This window comes from Ochotona princeps, chromosome 4, assembly GCF_030435755.1.
Source record: "Ochotona princeps isolate mOchPri1 chromosome 4, mOchPri1.hap1, whole genome shotgun sequence".
NCBI classification, from domain to species: Eukaryota; Metazoa; Chordata; class Mammalia; order Lagomorpha; family Ochotonidae; genus Ochotona; species Ochotona princeps.
In genome coordinates, this window is record NC_080835.1 from 38,892,866 (window position 1) to 38,913,460 (window position 20,595).

The 20,595-nt window shown below is 55.3% G+C and overlaps 1 protein-coding gene across 2 annotated transcripts in view; it reads left to right on the forward strand.

Moving 5' to 3' along the window:
* The window catches only part of PTPN5 (protein tyrosine phosphatase non-receptor type 5), a 60,902-nt gene extending 43,009 nt beyond the window's left edge, over nucleotides 1-17,893 (forward strand). For both annotated transcript variants that reach the window (XM_058663263.1, XM_004593728.4), the window contains 12 exons: nucleotides 3,467-3,651; nucleotides 4,130-4,237; nucleotides 4,459-4,542; nucleotides 4,918-5,159; nucleotides 6,421-6,610; nucleotides 10,062-10,146; nucleotides 13,833-13,912; nucleotides 14,095-14,232; nucleotides 14,714-14,824; nucleotides 16,993-17,153; nucleotides 17,249-17,362; nucleotides 17,716-17,893. In XM_058663263.1, coding sequence (XP_058519246.1) covers nucleotides 3,467-3,651; nucleotides 4,130-4,237; nucleotides 4,459-4,542; nucleotides 4,918-5,159; nucleotides 6,421-6,610; nucleotides 10,062-10,146; nucleotides 13,833-13,912; nucleotides 14,095-14,232; nucleotides 14,714-14,824; nucleotides 16,993-17,153; nucleotides 17,249-17,362; nucleotides 17,716-17,809 — 1,592 coding nt within the window. In that variant the 3' untranslated portion in view covers nucleotides 17,810-17,893. The remainder of the gene's footprint in view (nucleotides 1-3,466; nucleotides 3,652-4,129; nucleotides 4,238-4,458; nucleotides 4,543-4,917; nucleotides 5,160-6,420; nucleotides 6,611-10,061; nucleotides 10,147-13,832; nucleotides 13,913-14,094; nucleotides 14,233-14,713; nucleotides 14,825-16,992; nucleotides 17,154-17,248; nucleotides 17,363-17,715) is intronic.
* The last annotated feature ends 2,702 nt before the right edge of the window (nucleotides 17,894-20,595 follow it).

The following is a 20,595-nucleotide window of genomic DNA, read 5'->3' on the forward strand; positions in this document are numbered from 1 at the left end:
ACTTTGACAGGAGACTTGGGCATCCGAACCACTAGGTCAGGTGCCTGTCCCTGCTTTCCTGGTTTTGAGGCCCGTGAGATCATACTGTTTCATAACCTTACCTTATTCTTTCAACATGTCTTTCCATGTTATTAAATATTCACCAGCATAGTCATTTACAATGGCTGTATGATATTTTATCTCAGGCAAGTACTGTGCTTTACACACTGGGGTGCATGCACCCCTGGGGGCAAAGCCACAAGGTAAATGTCACACATCTACTTGAAGCATAAATTTGACTCTAAGATTTGGGAGGAAAAACACATTTTAATATCAGAACAAGTACAAATAGGCTGCTGAATGCCCATGAATTTTGAAACAGTGGAGAAGTCCACATGTCTGTGAGCCAGTCATACTGGAAGGCCCACATTCCCTTTCCTCTATGGTCAGCAGGAGCACCTGCAAAGCCCTGGGTTGTGGTTCCAGCCTCGCTTTTTATGGAAGCAGATGGAGACCCCGGGAGGAGAAGAGGTTTCCTCAGATTCACAGCGTGTGCACTGCAGAGCCAGGGCAGCAAACCCAGGTGACCCTTCCCACTCCTCCGAAGCTGGTATCCGCTGTGTGGGGGTGGAGATCGGCTGCTGAGAAGTCAGCCCTGTGCCTGTCAACAGGAGAAACTCTGGGGCTTCCCACATGACAGTGGCTTTCCCTTTCTCACCTTGCTGCCCCAGATATGAGCATACTGCTCCAGGGGGCAGCAACTGGACCCCTCCAGTGCATTGTGATTTGCTGTTGTAGCTGCTGTTTTTAAATTTTACGTTTTATCTTTGGAAAGAAGAGTGACTAGGGGAGAGAAAAGAGGTCAGTTTTCCGTCACTGGTTTGTTCCCCAAAAGGCTGTAGTGGCCAAGTTTGCATCAGGTTGAAGCCAGCAGCTTGGAACTCCCTCGGGGCCTCTCCCATGAGTACAGGGGGCCCAAGCACTAGTGCCATCTTCCGTTGATTTCCCAGGTGCATTAGCAAGGAGCTGGATTGCAAGCAAAGCATCCAGGGCTCCTACATAGGATGTTGGTGTCGCAGTCAACAGCTTGAGCAGCTGTGCCACAATACTGGCCCTAGTACATTGTTTTATAGACATTTATCCATGAGACTTGGAGCCTTTTGAAGGGGAAAATAATATGTTATTAGAGTAGGCCACTTACTGGATACCTACTATTAGGCATTGTGCTGGGTGTTTTTTCCTATGGTATCGGAAGTTTTCATAACAGCTTTTCAGAGTACCCATGATGATTGCCTTTCACCAGGTCAGAAAGTTGTGTAGGATTGTCACTTGACCATCATCTTCACTTGTGCAGTAAATATTCATTCCAGACTTTGATGCCCAGGACTTATGCTGGGCAATCTCAGAGAGCAACACTGGTAACACACTGCCCTCAGGGAACTTCCAGGTGAGTCAGATCATGCCTACAAATCATTTTACTAACCTTGACGAGTACCAGTGGCATGGTGCTCATCTGACTGCCCCAGCTGAACCTTCCCTTGGCTACTGGGTGCCATTGAGCAGATCTCACCTCTCCATGTGCCTCATCTAACTCCTCTGTAAGATGTGGGTAGCAGTAGTGCCAACCTCAATAGGGGTGCTGTGAAAAGCAGATAAATAGACAAGCAGTGCTTGAACCAGGGCCTGGCCCATTACAGGGGTATTGTTGGTGCTGGCATACAAAAGAGGGGCATGGGCTGATCAGCTATATGGAATAGGGCAGGACCTGCTTCAGTTGACATCTGATTGAGCTCTTAAAGGTGAATAGGAGCTACCTGGTCAAGAATGTAGGAAGCATAGAAAGGGAGAAGGGAGGTGGAGGGATGGCTCAGTTAAAGGGAACAGCCTGGGGGGCGGCAGGCTCACCTGGGCAGCATGCAAGGGGTCTGGTTGGAATAGCAGTTGAGTAGCTATCCAAGGTCAGTGCCTGAGGAAGTGGAGCCTGTGATGCAAGCTTAGGTGTCTCCAGGCAACACACTGTTCATCTAAGCATGGGAGATGCTCTGTAAATATTTTCCAAGTGAATGTACAAACATTGGACAAACAGCTATCTTGGCCTTACCTGGTCCAGTTGTCATCCAGCCAGAAAGGAAAGTCATTATCCCATTTCCACAGTGATGTGTACTTAGCCCCTTCCCAACCGTCTGTCCACTTCCATTTTGTTGGCCCTGCTCTTGTTGGTCATAACTAAACCTTGTGGTGGGAGGGCCCTCCAACATTTGGGACCCCCGGAGGTGGCGGTCTCTGTAATCCCCACACTAGAGTCAGAGGTTCCAAATGCTGAGTAGTGAGTCTCTGTGAAAATCTCAACAGAAACCCAGAAAACAGAATGGGGACAGCCGTACTTGAGACACAGGGACTTGGAACACATGGTACCAGCCCCTGGTGCCCCTGAGGAAGCACTCTGTAAAATATGCTTAGAAAATCAAGCCTGGGGACTGGCATTGTGAAGGAACAGGTAAAGCTGCTGCCTGTGAGGCTGGCATCCCAGTGGGTGCCAGTTCAAGACCCAGCTGCTCCACTTCCGATCCAGATCCCGGCTAATGGCCTAGGAAATGCAGAGGAAGATGGCCTAAGTGTTTGGGCTTCTGTGACTCATATAAGAAATCTGAATGAAACTTGGCTGCTGGCTTCCACCTAGCACAGCACTGGGTATTGCAGCCATCAGGGGAGAGAATCAGTGGATGGAAGATCTCTGTCTTATGCTCTCTGTGTATAACTATTTCACATAACTAGACAAATAAATACATCTTAGAAAGAAAGTTGGGGAGGGAGGCAGGCAGCCCAAGAATTGGGCTCAACCCCCATCTCCTAGGTGGAAAAGCTGAGACCCAGCTCAGGAGCTACTATCCCAAGGTCACGCCAACAAGAGGCAGACGCAGAACTAAATCCTGAACATGCAGTACTGTTGGGTGCTACTCCTGTTACTCATTCTCTGTCGGTGAGGCAGGGGGGTCACAGGGTCGGGGTCAGGGAGGGAGAGCAGGTGAACAGGATTGTGTGGCCATGAACTTAAGACTCTATCCCCTGGCTGGGGCCACAGACCCTAAAAGAGAGGGAGAAATCTGCAGTGCAGCTGTGGGCGGCTTGTTCAGGGTCGTGGCCCGATTATGCTGTGTCTTTTTCACCTCCTCTTTTTTTTTTTTTTTTTTTTTAGTTTGAGGTGGTTGTTTTTTCTGTTTCCTAAAGAAATAGGAAAGAATGAAGCTGTGTAAATACGATATTAACTATGAAAAACCTCCTGCCATTTTAACTCTGTTACTGGAGAAATAAGAGAAATAATTTGTCCACCCACTCTTAGCTCTTTCTGACGAAGGTAGGGGAATATTGCTTTGCTAATCGAGGGTGACTGCTGGGAGTAGAGCCGTACCAACTGATACCAGATCGGATCACAGGAAGCCTGGGCAGGACCTGGAGTCAGTGGCCTGCCTGGCCCCCCCTTCCACAGGTCTCCCCCAGCCGGTAGTGATGGAGGCGCTGGACAAGGCGGAAGGGCCTGGTGATTCGCACAGTGAGATGCCGCCACCCCCACCACCCCCGGAACCAGCTCAGAGACCGCCACCCCAAGGTGCCGGCAGCCACTCCCTCACTGGCAGGAGCAGCCTGGGACTGTTCGCCGCCTCCCAGTTCCTGGTAAGGACAAGCAGGTCTCCCACGGGCCTGGTGGGGCTGAGGGACAGCCACGCTTCCTCCCAAGATGGCCACCTGGAGAGAATGAGGGTCCAGGGATGTGGGCTTGGTGTCCCTTGGAGACCCTGGGGCCCTCAAGGCTGGTGTGAGGGGAAGCCTGGAGCCCCAAGCCCCTCACACCACAGTCAGGTGCCCAGGACCCCCTACCCCAACCCCCTGGTTCTAGAAAGTTCTCCCTGAGAGCTCCCTGCCTGCAGAGACCTTTTTGAGAGACTTCCCTTTTGATGTAATGACCCTCTGGGTTTCTTCAGGGAAAGGCTTTCTCCTGACTCCCTGAGACCTCCATATGGGCATCCCCTCCCTTAGCTGCCCTGTGAGTTCTCAGAGGTACAGCACCTCCCTCTCTAGAGAGCTGTGCATGGGGCTGGGGGTGGGTGAGGAATCCTGGCTCTGAACTCAGTGGGCTCCCCTTGGCCGCCAGCTTGCCTGTGGGGTGCTGTGGTTCAGCGGCTATGGCCATGTGTGGTCACAGAACGCCACAGACCTCGTCTGCTCGTTGTTCACACTGCTGAAACAGGTGGGAGCCACGGTGAGTAAGGTCTGCCTGTGGGTGAGGGGTGATCAGGTGGGTAGGGGGAGCCCCATCTCACTCTTCCACTTCTGGAGATACTTCCAAGTCCCCAAAAGACTTCTGCCTGCTGCCCACCCCAAACTTGAGACATGCTTTTCAGAACCTCAGTTTGGCCACCCTGGAAATAGGTAAGAACTCTAACCCCAGCTCAGCCACCTGATCTGTTTGCTGTTCCCCAGGCCTGGCTGGGTGCTGGGACCTGGGGACTCCCCAGTCTGATGCTGATCGCTCTGTCTGTGGGCCTGGTCCTTGTTACCTCCCTGGTAAGGCACCTCCTGACCCCAGACTGGGGCCCTGCCTCCTTCCCTTCCCCTCCATCTCCCATCTAACCTGAGTGGGCTGAGTTCATGAGTCTGTCTCCTTCCACCCGTGGGAGTGAGAGGTTCATGGTAACTGGGGCTGGGGGAAGGGCTGAGGCAGGGAAAAAGACTGCCACGGGAATCCCTGGACCCACCAAGGATGCCTGAACCCATTGGGAACTGAGGTGGGCGTGTGGAGGGAGAGCTTCCTGCTGGGTGACAGCCCCCCAGGAAAGCAAGGCTGCTCCCGACGCTCATTCGGAGGGGCAGGACATGCAACCTGGAGCAGGGGGCGGCCGCCGGTTGCTCAGGCCCATGGCACCATGCACCTCCACCTAGGTGTGGCACTTGCTAAGGGCTCCTGCAGAGCCCCCTGCCCCGCTGCCCCCCGAGGACCGGCGCCAGTCAGTGAGCCGCCAGCCCTCCTTCACCTACTCAGAGTGGATGGAAGAAAAGGTTGAGGATGACTTCCTGGACCTGGACCCCGTGCCTGAGACCCCTGTGTTTGACTGCGTAATGGACATCAAGCCCGAGGCCGACCCCACCTCGCTGACCGTCAAGTCCATGGGTCTGCAGGAGAGGTGGGAGGGGTAAAGGAGGGGGAGAGGGTGGTCTCCAGGGGCCCTGGGTTCTCTGCTCCCAGTGAGAAGGGCAGGAGCCTGGCTGTGGCTCCCAGAGCCCAGGACAGAGCTGGCCGCGTGACTTGGCCAGTGTGAACATGCTTACCCAGGGCTCTGTGTAGATGTTGTACCCACCCATGCACACGCAGGTGGATGCAGGCAGACACACGTGTGCACGCACATGTACCTGCGTGCCAGTAAGCCTGGCTGTGTTTCTTTTCTTTTTTTTTTTTTTTTAAAGATTTATTTTATTTTTATTACAAAGTCAGATATACTGAGAGGAGGAGAGATAGAGAGGAAGTGGAGCTGCCGGAATTAGAACCAGCGGCCATATGGGATCAAGGCGAGGACATTAGCCACCAGGCTATGCCGCCAAGCCCGGCTGTGTTTCTTTTCCGTGGACCTTGGCGTTCGCCACACTTGGTTGCTCAGCACAGCGATTCCAGGTGTGCCATCAAGGAGCCCTGTTTGTACAGAGCATCTCAGGGGCTCCACAGAGCACACCTGGGAGGCACAGGCAGCCTCAGAGCCAGCTCAAGTCTGAGCAACCCATGCGATGTTGTGGGGTGAACACTGGGTGAGGATTCAGAAAACCTAGGTTTGGTTACAGCTCTGCTGTCACCTTCCTGAAGCGCCTGGGCTATTCCTGACCCCTCAGCATGGACAGAGGGGGCTAAGGTCTCCAACTCTGCAGAGGGAAGGCCTGTTCTGCTCCATGCTGGCACCTAGTAAAGTGTATCCAGGGCAGGCATCTTTCCCACCAGTGTGCTGTCCCTGGGACTCCTGCCTTGCCCTTCCTTGCTGAGGGTCCCTATCTCTAACTCCCAGGCAGCCCCCACCGAGGCCAGCTGCAGCCATCATCCGCTGGGCTCTGAGGCAGGTGTCTCGCCTCTCTCTGAGCTTCCTGGGGGCCACAGGGAGGAGCTGACTCTACAGCAACTGAGGGGAGCCCGAGGTTGGGGCTGCTGCAGATGAAACTACTGCAACTTCTCAAAGGTCCTTAGCTGCTCCGTGACAGGAGACAGACCTCAGGAGTCAGGTCCCCCAAATAGGGTCAAGGCTCCTGCTCCTGGTGATGGGTGGGGATGAGGAATTCTGGGCACATTCCCCACTCCTCCTCCTCAAGCCCAACCTGTTCTCCTTCTGACCCCTCCTTCAGTTTCCTGGCCAGCTGCACCCTCTCTCTGCACAACACTCACTGCCCTTCTCCTCGTGCTTCCAGGAGGGGTTCCAATGTCTCCCTGACCCTGGACATGTGCACTCCAGGCTGCAACGAGGAGGGCTTTGGCTACCTCGTGTCCCCCCGTGAGGAGTCAGCCCACGAATACCTGCTTAGCGCCTCCCGTGTGCTCCGCGCAGAGGAGCTGCATGAAAAGGCCCTGGACCCTTTCCTGCTGCAGGCGGAGTTCCTTGTGAGTCCTCTGTGCCATGCCCCACTGCCCTCATTGTGGCAGGCCTGCCTGTGCCTCCCAGTCATGCTACTGGCTGGGAGATAGAGCTCCGTGCCCAGAGCTTAGCACCCAGTAAATGTGAACATCACAGTCAAGTCTGCTCTCCAGCCACCTTGGGCAAAATGCTCCCCCTCTGTGCCTCAGTTTTCTAATCAGGAAAATGGGGATAACAATAACAGAGCTGTGGTTGGGACTAAAGAGATGTTCGTGGCACCGAGCCAGGAGATAGTGCATAGTGGAGTTCAAAGTCTGTGCTGTCCACAACAGGCAGCCTTCTCATTGACTCAGGGACTCCAGGCCAAGAGAGATCACCAAGCATTGCTTAGACTTTTTGTTTTCTTTTAGCATTTCCATTTATTTAGAAAGAAAGAGAAAGAGGTAGGAGGAGGGAGGGAGGGAGGAAGGAAGGAAGGAAGGAAGGAAGGAAGGAAGGAAGGAAGGAAGGAAGGACCTCATGTGCCCAGCACTATTGCATATCAGGCTAAGCCCCTGACTGCAGCACCAGCATCCAATATGGCACCAGTTCAAGTCCTGACTGCTCCATTTCTGATGGAGCTCTCTGGCCTGGGAAAGCAGCAAAGGATAGCCCAAGTGCTTGGGGCCCTGTGTTTATTGAGACCTGGAAGAGTCTCCTGGCTTCAGACTAGCCCAGCTCTGGCCATTACAACCATTTGGGGAGTGAACCAGCAGACAGAAGATCTCTCTGTCTTTGTTTCTTCCTCTCTGTGTAACTCTGTCTTTAAAGTAAATAAATAAATCTTTGCAAAAGTATTTTTATTGGAAAAGTAGAGTTGCACAGAGAGAGGATGAGAAGCAACCTGCACCTGCTGATTCACTCTCCAACCTAGCTCCCGAGTGGAGCTAGGCCAACACCAGCAGCCAGGAACTTCATCTAGGTCTCCCACATAGGTGCAGGGGCCCAAGCACGTGGGCCATCCCCCACTCCTTTCCCAGACACATTAGCAGGAAGCTGGATGGGGAACAGAGCAGCCAGGACTGAAACAGGCACCCACAGGGTATGCTGCATTACAGACAGAGACTTAACAAACTGTACCACAACATTGGCCCCTTTATTTTAATTAGTTTGTAACATATTCAGTATAGTTCATGGATAGGATTCTAAGACTGCAAGCTCAAATTCTTTAAATTTCTCTGATCATCTCCCCTAAGGCTCTGGCTTAGGTCTCAGTCACCTTCCCACTAGCCTCTACACCACAGCTTCCGGCTGCCTCCTCTTGGATCTTGCGGACACCCCTGTTTGCCCAAATGCCCGTGCAGTTAAGAGCTGCTAGCACCTAAAAGATGGCCACAATTGTCAATCAAGGGCACATTTGAAGTGGGGCTTAGCAACGTGCAGCAGGAGTTGCAGGCCACAGAGCTTCTGGTGCAGAGCCCAGAGGGAAGGCAACTAGCTTCCCACACTGCAGGCCTTGCCCCCCAGGGGTACTCTTGTAGTCCTTTCTCAGCCAGAGGGTCCTGGGAAGAAGAGGTAGGAGGCCCAGGTCCTCAGACTCACCCATCAGGTCACTGTAGCTGTGGGTAGGAATGGCTGAGGAGCCCGCTTCCGTTGTAAGCCACGGGTGCAGGGAAAGCTGAGCCTCCCTCTCCCCTTACCCCTCTCAGCTGCCCCAATGGCCCTTGCCCCAGACCACATTGTTTCTCAGTAGACAGACAGCCCTCCCCTCTGGGCTGCTTCCGCCTGCCCAGACCTATAGCTCCAAGCTCTCTGGAACTTGGCACTGCCTGCAGCAGCACATGGCCTGCCTTACCTGAGTTGGCACAGCTAGCCTTCTCCTCCTCCAGCCTATGCCCCCAGACCTAGCTCTCAGGGGGCGTCCATATGCAGCAGAGCCAGTGCCACCTGTACCTGTCTGGTGCCTGCCTCCCCTCCCACCGCCTTCCAGCTCGTGCCTCTAAGAAGCCTTGCTCTGCCCCCCTCTCAGTTCCCAGCACCATCACCTCCCTCCCCTGCCTGCTGTGACTGACTGTGCCAGAGTATAGGGAACATGGCCTGACACCCTTTCACCCAAGCAGTGTCCTGGGATTTTTCTTTCATTTTCACCACCATCCTTGGGAGTGTTACAGCCGTTATTTTACAGAGCCCGTATTGAGGAAGTCCAGGACCACCAGGCACTATGAAACTGTGTGCAGTCAGGTGCTGGTCTAGGTGAGCGTAGTAGTAGGGCGTGCCAGAGCCCCAGGGTGGGTACCCCGGGAACACCAGGGTGATGGAGGATGAGGTGCACCTCAAAAGCTGGGAACCATTTAGAAAGAAAGGCAGATGTGTCCTGTGCTCCCAGCAGGAGGAAGGCCAGAAGCGGCGCCTGAAAGCAGAACTGAGGATGCCTTACTAACAGTGGGGAGGAGACTGGCACGCACGAGAGAGGCCAGACAGCGCACATTCCAAAGGCAGAGTGCACACCAGGGCTCGCTCCTTCATTACTTAATTTTTTACATTTTATTGCAGAGTGGTTTTAAATTCACCAAACAAAAATTGTGATGTCATAATAGAAGGAGTTCCCATATGTGCCCCCTGACCCCATTTACCCTGTTCACATCTCATTGTGAGTATCTTGGGTACAATGAATGAACCGCACTGAGCTTGGAGCTTGACACACAGTGTGACCAGAGCACCTATTCTGCCACAGACTCAGGGAAGGCTTCTAAGAGGAGGTGGATTCCTCTGCAATAATATGTTTTCATCAAGACTTATTTACTTGAAAGCCAGAGTTAACAGAGAGGGAGAACAAAGAGAGATCTCTTCCATCATTCCCCGAGTGGCTGCAATGGCCAGAGCTCGGCCAGGCTGAAGCCAAAGCCAGGAGCTTCACCCAGCAGGGGCCCAAGTACCCAGGCCATCCTCTGCAACTTTTCTCGGGCCATTAGCAGAGAACTGGATCAGAAGTGGAACAGCCAACCTCAAACCAACACCCATATGGGATGCTGGCATAACAGGCAGTGACCCAAATTGCTATACCACAACAGTGGCCATAGGAAGTGGCTTTATAAGATGACTGGGACATGAAGGTGGGGTGGGTGGTACCATAGATTGAGAGATGAGAATGCCCAGGGAGGAATGTGGGTCAGGAAAGTCACTCAGTTAGTTCAGAGACTGTGGAAGAAGGCAGTGACTGGCCAGGTCCCCCTTGGTGGCCATTGTTTGCATTCACCAGTTATTTACTGAGCCTGTTACATGCTAGTATGGTGCCCAAGGAATAGCCACAGTGACACTGATTACACACAGCTTGCACCAGGCACTGTTCTGAGGCTTTGTGTGATAGCAAACGTTTGTTGAATGCATGCCTGCACCACTCAGCCCCTGAACTCAGCAAAAGGGAGACTGTCAGCCCAGTCTGAGTGTCCCCAAAGCCCAGCCCTCAGCCACTCACACCACCGTGCCCTCCTCCTGCAGGAAATCCCCATGAACTTTGTGGATCCCAAGGAGTACGACATCCCCGGGCTGGTGCGCAAGAACCGATACAAAACCATCCTTCCCAGTGAGTACATGCTGCAGCAGGGCTTAGGAGGGAGCACGAGGCCTGAACTGGGTCTCCAGGGGTGATGGGATCCTGGAGGAGAAGGGACAGAGGACTGGAGGTGTGGAGAAGGCAGGTGCACTGGACTAGGCAGTATGTGAGGACTGACAGTGTCCATGTCCTTCCTGTCTCCAGAGTGGACAGACTGCAGTGAGTTCAGGCTGTGAGAGGGCCAGTCCACAGCTTGTCCACAAAGTACAGGGCTGAGTCTCCAGCCCAGGCCCTTGCCACCTCTGTACTGGGCTCTCTAGTCTGTCTTAGGTTCAGTTTGCTTGGATTATGAGTCCTCTGACAGGCACAGGGGAGTGAGCTCCCTGCCACTCAGAGTATTCAAGAGACTGGGTGTTCCCTAGGTGGTCTGAGAGGGGTTTTCCTTCCTTTGGGAGTGGTAAGCCCAGGTGACCCAGTGTCTGTTGCTAAATGTGGCTTTCAAGTCACTTTCATCAGGCCCCTGTCTGCCTGCCGCCCGTGCCCAGGCCCCCGGGCTAGCTTAGGGGTGACAAATTGGAAGTAAACCCCAAAAATCTACTTCACTCATTTGTGAAGTAGCAAGCTTTCAAAAAGCTGTATTGCCATCAGCATCTCCAACAACATGTAAGATGTCATGACTTATTTTTAACTTTTAAAATATCGGCTTGTGGTTTCCATGGATACATCGTCTCTAGGTAGTTCCAGTTAAACAAAGCACCATTTAAGGCTGGGATCCATTGTTCAGGGCTGTTCACCTCTTTCTCCTGCTGTCCCCTTCCCAGCCCTACCTGGAGGGAAGGGCCTGGGTACCCCCAAACTAGGACTCCGCCAACCATGTCTCCCCATAGTCCCCACTGGATTGCCAAGAGTCTCAGCTACCTCCTGCCATGCCCAAGCCTCCAGGACCCCCACTCCTCACCAGGCATCTTATCTGTCCAGCACCCACTAACCAGATTTGGGAAAGAGGACAGGTCAGGCTGAGCAAAGGCCACCTCCAGGTCCAGGCCACCCTGCTGAGGGCTGTGGTCTCCATGATGCATGAGTGTCACTCCCAAGGCCCTGCCCCTGGTACGACATGCATGAGGCTCAGACACTGCAGTGCGGGAGTCTGCTCCACGGACACAGTCAGAGTGATGGTAACCCTATAGGTGGCCTGCAGAACAAGAGCAGGGCAGAGATTTCTTTGTCTTTCACCACTGTGTCGCAAGCACTGAAACAGGTCCTGGTACATGGTGGATGTTCTGTGCACATATTTAGATGTATGGACAGACAGACAATGGATACATGGACAGTCAGAGGGGTGGATGGATGGAGGGAGAGACAGATGCACAGGCCAGTAGGTAGCAAGTGGATGAGTGAGTAGATGGGTGGGTGGATGAAGATCTCTGGACTGTAGCATCCCCTCTCTGTCTCCACTGCCAGTGACATGGTGAAGAAGAGGGCTTCCCTGGGCTGCCCAATGCCAAGAGACATTATCTACCTAGAGTACCTTGATATGAATGCCCACAGGAGTCCTGCCAGACAGGGCAGCCCCCAACCCTTGACACTTCCTGTGTTGGTCATTGCTGACAGCTCCTGCCCGGTCTCCTGCCTTTCCTCTTGCCTCCTGTCCTACCACTGCCACCAGAATGGTGCCACAGAGAAACCTATGATGCCGCTTACCTCCTACCACCTGTGCAATCCTCAGAACTGGGCCCAGCTCTCTAGGCAAGGCTTAGAAGGTGCTGGAGCCTCGGCCTCCTCTCCAGACCTCACCTCTCACCAGACCTCACCTGAACTGTGCAGTGGAATCGCCCATAACCCTGACCCATGCTGTTCCAGTTCTGCTCCTGCAAACTGAGCCAAGGAGCCACCTCCTCCAGGAGGCCTGAGCAGCCTGGCCTGGTCCAGAGTCCCTAGGCTCCCACAGCCCCTGGGCTCACATGCATACACAAGCTGTCTGTCTGCCCAACACTCTGTGTCCCATGGGAGCAAGGACCACATCATGTTTATCTTCAGGCAACTGGTCACATGCATGCCACCAGCGTGGTCAGGGCTCTTAGGTGGAACACACTGCTGCTCTTAGTGCAATGACTCCTTGATTCCAGAGGTTCTGGCAGCTGGCAGGAAGGGGCAGCGCCGACTGTGGTCCTTCTGGCCTGTGATCTGGACAGGCACAGGCAAGGGGGAGAGAGATAGCCCATGCAGAGCTGCCTGCTCTCCACTTCCACTCGTCACCCTGGACATGAAGTCCCCCTCTGCCTTACCCTCGCTCTTCTATCCACACCACCCTACTATGTCCCTGTCCAGGAGAACCACTGCACCCCTCATCCATCTGCCAAAGCCCTTGGGCGGGGAGGCTGGAGTAGGAAGGGCTTCAGCAGGGAGGCATTGCTTGTCCCCTCTCCTGTTTGACACCCTTCTACCCAGTGCCTTGTAGTAAAGCTTGTAGTAGGAAAAGTGCTGTATGGTGTTGAGCGTGTGCTGGTGTAAGCTGCCTGCCTAACTCATTCTTGTAGTCTGTACATGGTCAGTGGGGTCATCATTGTGAACGGAGCACCTGGACACTGCTAGTAGGTCACAGAGCTGGGCTCCAAACCCACCTGGAGTGACCACTCCACTCCGTGCCACCTCCAAGAGCCTCCCCTGCACCCACCAGGAGTGCTGATGCTCCAGCCTTCCCTCTAGCAGAAGAGAGACTGAGGCTCAAAGAAAGGATCAGATGCTGTGCCGAAGCAAGACCAGCCCCTGGAGCTGCAGGCCCCCACCAGCGTCCCTAGCTGCCCTGCATGTCCTCCCTGTCACTGCCCCAGCCTCCCCAGCTGCCCCAGCCTCCCCAGCTGCCAGCTAGTCAATACAGGGAGGGTGGGGCTGGAACACAACACACTCTGCTCAGGAAGAACAGGATGTTACGGGAATCTGTTACTATGGGATCCGACGTACAAGTAGACTGGGGACAGAAACCTCCATGCACACACATCTGCTGTCTAGGCTTAGCCGCAGAAGCCGCTCCCTCCCTCCCATCCCAACGTTCCCCTGAACTGCCCTCCACCAAATCCTGGTAGCCCTCCGGAGTGCACCTGGCAGCTAACACGGTGCCTTCATTTCTGTTCTCCCTCCTGTGCCCTCACGGCCTTTGGAGGCAGAGGTCTTTCTCTCGGTCACCAAATAGGAAAGGTGGGGCTAGCAAGGCTACGAGGTATCCACACTCAAGCTACATTCAGTCGCAAGGTGTGGCTTACATGCTCACACAGCACTCGGTGACAAGATGGGATCTACACACACCTGTGTATATCTGGAAGGGAATGGTTGACATGCTTACTTATGCGTGAGTGACAGGTTATCCCCACACACACTATATGCCACCTGCCACCTAGGGTCTCAGCCCAAGGTCATCCCTTTCTTGCCTGAGCCTTCTTTTCACCAGAGCGTGGAGGGATCAGGGAGTCCAGGGCAGCCTAAGGTACACAGGCCCAGGACAGGCACTGATCCTTCAGACATACCCAGGACCCCTACCCCGCTCCTCTTCACCCTGTCTGTATGGGTCACAGAGGGTCACTGTCTTCCTATTGGTCAGGGGGAAGAAGCACTGCTAGGGCCCCAAAGAAAGGTGGGGACCCTGGGATGAGCCAAAGGAAGACTGGCTGAAGAGCAGAGCACCCAGGTCCTGACCTCACCTGTCTTCCTCCCCTACCCAGACCCTCACAGCAGGGTGTGTCTGACCTCATCGGACCCTGAGGACCCTCTGAGTTCGTACATCAATGCCAACTACATCCGGGTATGTAGTCCCATCCCGATGACCTCACTGAAGGGGAGGCCTGAGTCCCAGAGATGTGTCCCCCAGACCTGTGCCTAAACTCAGTTCTGGCTCCTGCCAACCCCAGGAAGAGCCTGAGCATGGGAACTGGGCCCTAGGAGCCCTGACCCTGACCCTAACACCCTGGACTTGGCTGGCTGCAGGGCTACGGTGGAGAGGAGAAAGTGTACATTGCCACACAGGGACCCATTGTCAGCACAGTGGCCGACTTCTGGCGCATGGTGTGGCAGGAGCATGCACCGATTATTGTCATGATCACCAACATTGAGGAGATGAACGAGGTAGGGACTCACGCCAGGACCAGGCGTCTGCATGCTTTGTGCCCCGCCCTGCGCATCACCATGTCACAGTGATCCTGGAAGGCTGGTGGGGTTCCCACCCAAGGAGATGGAGGCTGAACAAGATCAGGATGGTGTCTTGGGACCATGTGGTTAGAGGCAGAGCTTGGAGCTGGCCTCTCTACCTCCAGTGCCCACAACCTCAGCTTCTTCCCAGCTGGCCAGACTGATACTGTCCATCCCCATAGCAGTCTAGTATGCTGGACCCTCATAAAAGTCCTTCAACATGAGGACTGCCTCAAGTTTCCAGCTGTGGAAACAAGGCCCTGGAAAGCCATAGCCTGTAGTTCATACAGCTTGGGTCCAACATGCTCCAACAAGCGTGTCCCTACCCTTGGAAATCGCCTGCTGGCCCGGGGGAGCCACTGGGGAGCGTGGGAGGGGTTGCAGAGGGCGACTGGCAGCCCCATCTGGGCCCCTGCAGAAATGCACTGAGTATTGGCCGGAGGAGCAGGTGGTACACGATGGCGTCGAGATCACCGTGCGCAAAGTCATCCACACGGAGGATTACCGGCTGCGGCTCATCTCCCTCAAGGTGAGCTCTGTGCCGGGCTGGGCTGGGCTGGGCTAGGAGGATGGGGGCTAAGAAGTATGCATGACTGGGCAGAAATGCACTCTAGATGAGACAAAGGCCTGTGTAGCTGACCAGGATGTAGAGATGAAGCAACAGTGAATGGATTTGGAGGCCAAGCAGAACTCAGGCTGTGACTTTTTTCCAAAGCTTACTGCTGCTGGATTCCTTTTTCCACACTATCACACTTAATGCTCTCTGAGCCTGCTTTATATGCAGTCAAGACCAGGAGTGGCTGTATGAGGGAACTTAAGCAGCCTCCAGCGCTGTCCTGGAACTTGAGGGTCTGACAGGTCCTCTCCAGACCTGGGGTGCTGGACCACTGGCCTGTGAAGCCAAATCTGTCCACCAGAGGGCAGGCAATCCCCACAGCTTTGATGTGGCACAGAAGCCAGAGTTACAGAAAATGGCCAAGGCAAAGGCGGGCAGGCAGCAACAACAGATGAGCAATGTGGAACAGCCCGGAAGAGTGGAGGGAGGGATCCTCCCACCCTGAAGTTGTGCCTCTTCCAGGAGCGCATAATAGAGGAGACTGTTCCTTTCAAATCAGGGGAATTTGTGGGTTCTGTTTTTCAAAAACCAAGTCCACTGTAAAAATCCTGAAGATAAAGTAGCTGACCTTTAGCCCCATGCAGTCCAGTGCTGATGGCCTAACAGGCCCAGCCACAGAAAAGGAGTTCACAGCCTGAGACTCTTTCCCATGGGCTCACCCACAGACACACACAGGTGCCGGGGACTCCTAGGCAACCCTGAGAGCGGGGAAGGGGCTGGGTAGGGAGGAGCTGTGATGACTATCACAAATGCCTGAGGAATGGCTGCCTAGGCAGAAAGAGAAGAGAGAGACTGGAGTGGGGAGGGGCTTTCCAGGCTTCCCAGCTCTATGGGTCTGTAAGGGAGAACTAGGGCAAGGTAGGCTTAGGGGATATTTCCTCCTATCCATAAGCCAGTTTCAAGCACCTGCCCTGGGCTGGGTTCTGGGTTGCATTCTGGGAGCGCAGAACAGTGCAAAGCATGGACTCTACTCAGGATGCGCCCCTGAGATGGTGTCTTAGGTAAGAGACAGGTAAGGGTCCCCAAGGGCACCGGCCTAGACAGGAAACCCTTCCCGGGAGTGACCATGCTGAATGGGATCTCAAATTGTGGGTCTCAAATATCCACCTGGGACGACGCAGAAAACACTGCCTGCAACAGCAAAAATAAGGCATGGACGATGGAGTGTATGCATGCGTGTGTGCGTGTGCGTGTACACGAAGCCCTGCAGAAACCTGATCCACAACCCTTTAGGGAGGGTTGTGTGCAGAGGCAAAGGATGTTTCTGGAAGGGTAAATCTGTGTGATGAAATCTCTTGTTTGCCAGGCTGAGGACTAAGGGGAGTGAGTCCAGAACAGGGAATTCCCAGAACAGGGAATGCAGAGGTAGGGGCCTTGTTCAGTCCAGGCTGCTAGAACAAAACACTACAGGCTGAGTGGCTTATCAGTAACAGGTTTATTTCTCAGTTCTGAAGGTCATCCGGGCTCTTGGGAGGGCTCCAGCCCCGCCCTCGCCCCACCTCTGCAGACCCTCACACTGGGGGATCTGGAAGAGACACATCCAGGCTGTAACAGAGGGGTTTGAACTCAGCAGCAGCAGCACGCTGGGGTCTGTGTTAGACTCAGCCCCTCTGACCGCTGTGGGTCCACGACGGCCAGGGGAAGAGAAAGAATGTCAGACCGCAGAGAGGGGCTAAAGGTCAAGGTGGAGGCCAAGCTAGGGACACCCAGAGCGTAGAGGGGAATGGACAGCAGAACACAGCAAGGGGAGACCGAGGGCTTGGGGGCTGTGGGTCGTGTGACTGAGGGGCACCTGGGCCACTTGTGGACAGGACTGAGCTGGAGACGGGACTCCAGGCCTCTCCCAGGGGCTCCTGGGGTCTCTGGGGCAGAAGTGAGGAGCCACTGCGAAGCCCCACCACCAAGCTGCCCTGAGGGTCTAGTTCTGGCCTCTGGGTGCTGCGGTGGAGCTGGGAGGGGCCGGGGTCCCATCTGTCCTGCGCTTGTCTCCCTCCCAGCCATGCTCTGTTCTGGGCTGGTGTGTAAGGACAAGCTCAGAGGTATCTGTGGCGGGGGTTGGGGGGGCTCTGTCTCCTGGACAGAGCGGGACCGAAGAGCGGGGCCTGAAGCATTACTGGTTCACATCCTGGCCGGACCAGAAGACCCCAGACCGGGCCCCACCACTGCTGCACCTAGTGCGTGAGGTGGAGGAGGCAGCACAGGAGGAGAGGCCCCACTGCACCCCCATCATTGTCCACTGCAGGTGAGTCCTCCAGCTGCCTGCCAAGGCTGAGGCAAGGCCACCCCCCGCCACAGACCACCCTGCCCCTCACCTGCTCCCGTGCACTTGGCCCCCAGTGCAGGGATCGGGAGAACCGGCTGCTTCATCGCCACCAGCATCTGCTGCCAGCAGCTGCGGCATGAAGGCGTGGTGGACATCCTCAAGACCACATGCCAGCTGCGCCAGGACAGGTCAGCCCGTGGGTGGGGACCTCTCCGGGCTGGCTGGGTGGGCTGATGCCTGCATGGGGCTTTCAGGCACACAAGGAGCAGGGAGGACAGTAGAGTACACATTTGGGGTCCACAGAAGAGGGAAGAGAAACAGAACCAGTGGGCAAAACGTGGTGGCCCAAAACATCAGACTCCCAGACAAGAGGAGGCAGAACTGACAGCTGGCAAGGGCCGGCGTCTCCAGGCTGCCCAAGGACAGGCTCCTCACGTGCCTCCCAAGTGACTGACAGCCCATGGTGGGGGAAGGGCAGGGGTGTCCTCCTGCAGGCCACCCCAGGGACCCCACCCCCACGAACGTGCCCTCTGCTGGCTAGGGGCGGCATGATCCAGACTTATGAGCAGTACCAGTTTGTGCACCATGTCATGAGCCTCTACGAGAAGCAGCTGTCCCACCAGCCTCCAGAGTGAGCAGGTTCCACCTGCGTGGTCCTCTGGCTGCCACCTGGCCTGGGCCTGACCCCTTCCCCTTCTGCTTCCTGCTCTTCAGTCAGCTCCTTCCTTCTCACCCACTGCCCCTCCTTCCCTCCCTGTGCCTGGGCCATCCACCCCCACCCCCCAGCATAGCTCTGTACATATTGGGGAGTTGGGAGGAGGTACCAGGCCAGGCCTGGGGCTGGGGACCTGACCCAACAGCGCAGCCCCGGGGCCTTGGTTTTTAATGACGGTTCCCATGCTCCTGGGCCCCCACGTCCCCGTGCCGCGCTCCTCATGTGCTACTGCAGCGCCTTCTGTCTGTCTGTCTCCACGTCTGCTGTCTGTACCAAACACTGTGTCTCCCCGGCCCGGGAGAGGGCACAGGGGTGAGGAGCCCCAGCCCCTGGGCAGCCCAGGTAGGGGCCTGCCTCGGATGCCCCCATATACACACACCCAGTGCTCCCAGCAGACAGGCTGCATTTTGCCCCACACCCCACCCAGTTCTTCGGACCTGGGCACATGGAAGTTCCAGAGCAACCTCAGCTAAGAGGTGCCTGGGTTGGGATGGGCATCCCAGCGTGACCTGTGAGTGTGAGAGACCCTCGGGAGGGCAAAGGACGGGTGGGGGTGGGGATCCCCCAAGGCTCGGGCCTGGACGTAGGGGGCTCCGTGGGTTGGATGTGTGAGAGGTTTGTGGTGTCATGTGGGAAAGCCTTCCCCGAGGTCTCGCTCCATGTCACTATGTGTGTGTCCCTGCGTCCTTGTGTCCACAGAGAGCCCCTCGGCAGGGCGTGCATGACTCTGGCAATGCGTGTTATCTTGGAGTCACATGTTTTTATTGCTGACCTTAAATATTTATTCCATGGCAGACCCGAGTCATTTGGCAGCGTGTTTTTATAATTCGCTCGTGGTCATTGAATAGAGCAATAAACGGAGCATTTTGAGCAAAGCCTGCCTCCAGGGCCTGTGTGTTGATTGTCTACATTCTGGTGTTCCTAGCAGCAGGTGCTCAACGGGCGATTGTGGATGTGGAGCAAAACCAAGCACAAAACCAAGCACCTTGCCCTCTTGCCCCTCCCAGCCAGGTGTCCCGAGCCATGAGGTGCCACCAGGACAGGTGTGGGGAGCCTCCAGGGCAGGTGAAGTGGCTGGCAGGTCACCAGCTCCAACAGCTGGATCAAGGCAGGGGGTAAAGTGATACTCACCCAGGCCCCTCCCTGTCAGCCAGCACACTCATCTCTTAGCAGTAGCCAAGGTCTGGCAGCAGCCCAACAATTTCCTGATGAGACCAGGTCAGGTGGCCTCTGACCCTGAGCCCTCGTGGACCTCCTAATCTGTTCCCTTACCCTGTGCTCATCACAGTGATGCCGAGGTGTCACCTCAGGCCGGGATCAAGGGCAGGGATGCCGATGAATCAGCAGCTCTGTGTAAGATCCTGGTCAAGGACCCAGGTATGCAGGCTGTGCTACAGAGGATGAGCAAAGGGAAGGCGGCAGCTGCAGCAGCTGGGATTGAGGCCCGAGTGGAAAGTGGAAGCAGACCTGCTCACTAGCCCCCCAAACCCACCCTCCAACCAAAGAGATGTCATCTCAGGAGGATGAGACAGAGCTCCACCCAGGCGAGGGAGCTGTCTGCAGCGGAGGGGCCTCTCCATGAGGCCACTCCGACTGTGCAGGCTCCACGTGGACTGTGACATGCGGGGCAACCCCTGGATTTGTGCAAAGTGGCAGGTTCCCTAGGCCCTCCTCTTCCACTGACCACCCCTCCCAATGTCTGGAAAACAAAGGCCTAATCCATGCTGGACACACACAGGCATGAGCCTAAGCTCAGAGCAGGCCTGCCCAGCAGCAGTGAAAACCAAGACTTCTGCCACAGGGAGATGTACAAGTATTCGCTCACCTCCCTCCCAGGAGGCCCCTAGCACTTCCTCCAGCCCTGTGTGCAGGTCCAGCTCACTTCCCTGCCTCCCCACACCCTCCTCCCTCCCACCTGCTGAGGCAGCTACAGAACCCAGGTGAGCAGTGGTCTATGAAGGCAAGGCAAGGAGCAGACTGGCCACCCTACAGCCAGGCACTCATCAGAACTCCAAGGCCATGACCACAGCATTGACATTTCTGGATAGGACAGGGCCGTGTAAAAGGGAAGGTGCATTTCTTTGCTTGGAGAAGGGCACAGTCTGGTACCTCCAGGACCTGGGCATCAGGTCATGGGAGGGGTTTCAGAATCCCGGGGCAGACATAACCTGCACAGAGCTAGATGGCGGGAAAGGGATGTTAGCCTCAAACCGCCTGGCTCTGCAGAAGGCTTTCGGGGAAGGCTACAAGGCCGAGAATCAAGGCACTAGGACATTCTGAGTAACCCTGAGCCTTGTCTCAAGCAGTGTCCGCATTGTGATGAGGGGGTTGTGGGGCAGGTAGTGGTGGCGAGCTTAGCAGCGGCTGTGTTGGTCACATGCAAGAGGACAGCCGGTCGGCGGAAGCCTGCGTACTGCAAGAATGAAGAGGTTCCGTGTGCACAGACGTCCTCAGGGAACACAGAAAGGAGTGACACGGGGTGTCCAACACGCTCCTCCTGTCCCCAGAGGCAGAGGACAGAGGCAGTGCTCCTGCTTGCCGGCGGGCGCCCCAGCACGGGGCTGTGCATTCATTTATATCGCTTTATGTGTCTCTTTAACCATGTGATTGAATAACAGCTTTAAAAAAATAATAAATGCCCACAGGCTAAGACATTCAAAATTGTGCTTTTACATTGTCGCAAGTGAAGACAGGGCAGTAGAAAAT